Source organism: Clupea harengus, chromosome 3 (genome assembly GCF_900700415.2).
Source record: "Clupea harengus chromosome 3, Ch_v2.0.2, whole genome shotgun sequence".
NCBI classification, from domain to species: Eukaryota; Metazoa; Chordata; class Actinopteri; order Clupeiformes; family Clupeidae; genus Clupea; species Clupea harengus.
The window spans coordinates 13,715,043-13,717,542 of record NC_045154.1 but is presented as its reverse complement, the minus strand read 5'-3'; the positions used below and the strand labels follow the sequence as shown (position 1 = coordinate 13,717,542).

Here is a 2,500-nt window from a genome sequence, read left to right as displayed (position 1 = left end):
TAACACCACTTCACGGCCATGTTAGCATTAGGTTTGGATGACTATCCCCAAGTGTCTATACTGTATGGAGAGAGCTGATTACGTGCACCTGCAAACAGCGCTGCTCACGTTGCAAATGTGTTCAAGAAAAGTTGAGATGCAAGCCAATGTGTTAATGTGATTGTCCAGAGAGCAAATCGTAGAGCAATTTATAACAGCACATTCCTCATATTATCAGTTTTGATGTGCGAAAAGACACGCTCAAGCTGCGCCAAATTTACTTTTTTCTGCGTAGCCTCCTGGTACTGTAATGCGCCTTTGTTGTTACTATTTTAATGATGTTGAAGCAAATCTTTAATACAATATTACAGTCCTTATACATATAAAAGATACAAATGCAAATATGGTTTTAAATGGTGGTAAAATAACGGTTTTACCTAACAGATATAGCAGAATTACGTCTTTCCCGCCATCTTGGATGAGCGCGCGCACGGGCACAAGTCTTTTTGTCTGTTTTGCTACTTAAAAGGAACATTTGTTTAAACTAGTGGATATCAGAAACAAACAAGAAAACACAAACATGCATAAATAACTGATTTATTACTTATTTGGTAAGCATTTCTAGGCAAAATAACCGTTTTGAAAATCGGACCACAGGTAACGCATATCTTGATTTAGGTCAAAACTTAATATCTCATTAAAACGAAAAAAATTAGCAGTTTCACTTGGGCACCCCTTCTAATATCTTTTAGTAGGGTATAAGCTAATTGTGTGCCAAATTTCATGCTTTTATCACTCTTGTCACGATCGCGTTGTTAAGCCACCTGACTATCTCTCTCTCTCTCCCCCCTTCCCTCTCTCTCTCTCCCCTTCTCTCTCTCTCCCCCCTTCCCTCTCTCTCTCTCCCCCCTTCCCTCTCTATCTCTCCCCTTCTCTCTCTCCCCCCTTCCCTCTCTCTCTCTCCCCTTCTCTCTCTCTCCCCCCTTCCCTCTCTCTCTCTCTCCCCCCTTCCCTCTCTCTCTCTCCCCTTCTCTCTCTCTCCCCCCTTCCCTCTCTCTCTCTCTCCCCCTTCCCTCTCTATCTCTCCCCTTCTCTCCCCTTCTCTCTCTCCCCCTTCCCTCTCTCTCTCTCCCCTTCTCTCTCTCTTCCCTTCTCTCTTTCTCTCTCTATCTCTCCTCTTCTATTCCCTTCTCTCTCTCTCCCCTTCTCTCTCTCTCTCTCCCCTTCTCTCTCTTTCTATCTCCTTCTCTCTCTCTCTCCCCCTTCTCTCCCCTTCTCTCTCTTTCTGTCTCTCTCTCTCCCCTTCTCTCTCTCCCCCCTTCCCTCTCTTTCTCTCTATCTCTCTCTCTCTCCCTCTCTCTCTCTCCCCTTCTCTCTCTCCCCCCTTCCCTCTCTCTCTCTCCCCTCTCTCTCTCCCCTTCTCTCTCTCTCTCCCCCCTTCTCGCTCTCTCTCTCCCCTTCTATCTCTATCTCCCCTTCTATCTCTCAATTCTTTCCCCTTCTCTCTCCCCCTTCTCTCTCTTTCTCTCCCCTTCTTTCCCCTTCTCTCTCTTTCTCTCTCTCTCTCTCCCCTTCTCTCTCTTTCTCTCCCCTTCTTTCCCCTTCTCTCTATCTCCCCTTCTCTCTCTCTCTCTCTCTCTCTCTCTCTCTCTCTCTCGCTCTCTCCCCCCTTCCCTCCGTCCCAGACCCATTCTCACCTCTAGCACCTCATCCTCCATGACTGAAAGCTCATTAGCGTTGCGGGCCAGAAAACGGTAGCGGGTCTTCACATATTTACGAGCCGCAGACCTGAGGAGAAAAACACACACACACACACACACACACACACACAGAAATAATGAGATATAGGGATACACACACAGGCTCCACACATATAAGTATAAGTAAAAGAAGTCAACTGTACCCATTTGCAGCGTGGAAGGATGGCTGTCCAAATACCTAGAAATAAATCACTGAGATTAGTAAAGATATGACACACACACACACACACACACACACACACAGACACACACACACACACACACACACACAGACACACACACACACACACACACACACACACACACAGCAGTGAGTGTGGACTCCTGATGGGGATGTGAACTGGAGCACAATGAGGGAGCTCTAAGATGACAGGTACTTCCTGTCTGTGGTGGCCTCACCTCATCTGACTTCCTGCCGGGGCTCATGGGGGGAAGGAGGCCCTCCGTCTCCCATGGCGACGTTCGGAAGAGTTCCGTGGGCGGCTCCCAGCCATTCCGAAACTTTGGGATGTAGAGGGGAGCACACTGCTCCTTCGGCCAATCACACCTGGGGAAGAAACAAGGAGACGGCTTTAGCCTTCTGGTCAAATATGGGTTTGTGTGTGTGTGTGTGTGAGTGTGTGTGGTTCTGCATGTGTGTGTGTGTGTGGTTTTACATATGTGTGAGTGTGAGTGTGAGTGTGTGTGTGGTTCTGCATGTGTGTGTGTGTGTGTGGTTCTGCATGTGTATGTGTATGTGTGTGTGTGCGTGTGTGGGGGGG

At 47.8% G+C, this 2,500-nt stretch overlaps 1 protein-coding gene across 1 annotated transcript in view; it reads right to left on the bottom strand.

Annotated features, from left to right (window-relative positions):
• eps8l2 (EPS8 like 2) overlaps positions 1-2,500 on the bottom strand; it is a 47,786-nt gene that overhangs the window by 7,885 nt on the left and 37,401 nt on the right. Inside the window, exons 12-14 of the mRNA XM_031564642.2 lie at positions 2,139-2,286; positions 1,883-1,917; positions 1,677-1,767 (exon numbers count right to left, since the gene is read on the bottom strand). Coding sequence (XP_031420502.1) covers positions 1,677-1,767; positions 1,883-1,917; positions 2,139-2,286 — 274 coding nt within the window. The remainder of the gene's footprint in view (positions 1-1,676; positions 1,768-1,882; positions 1,918-2,138; positions 2,287-2,500) is intronic.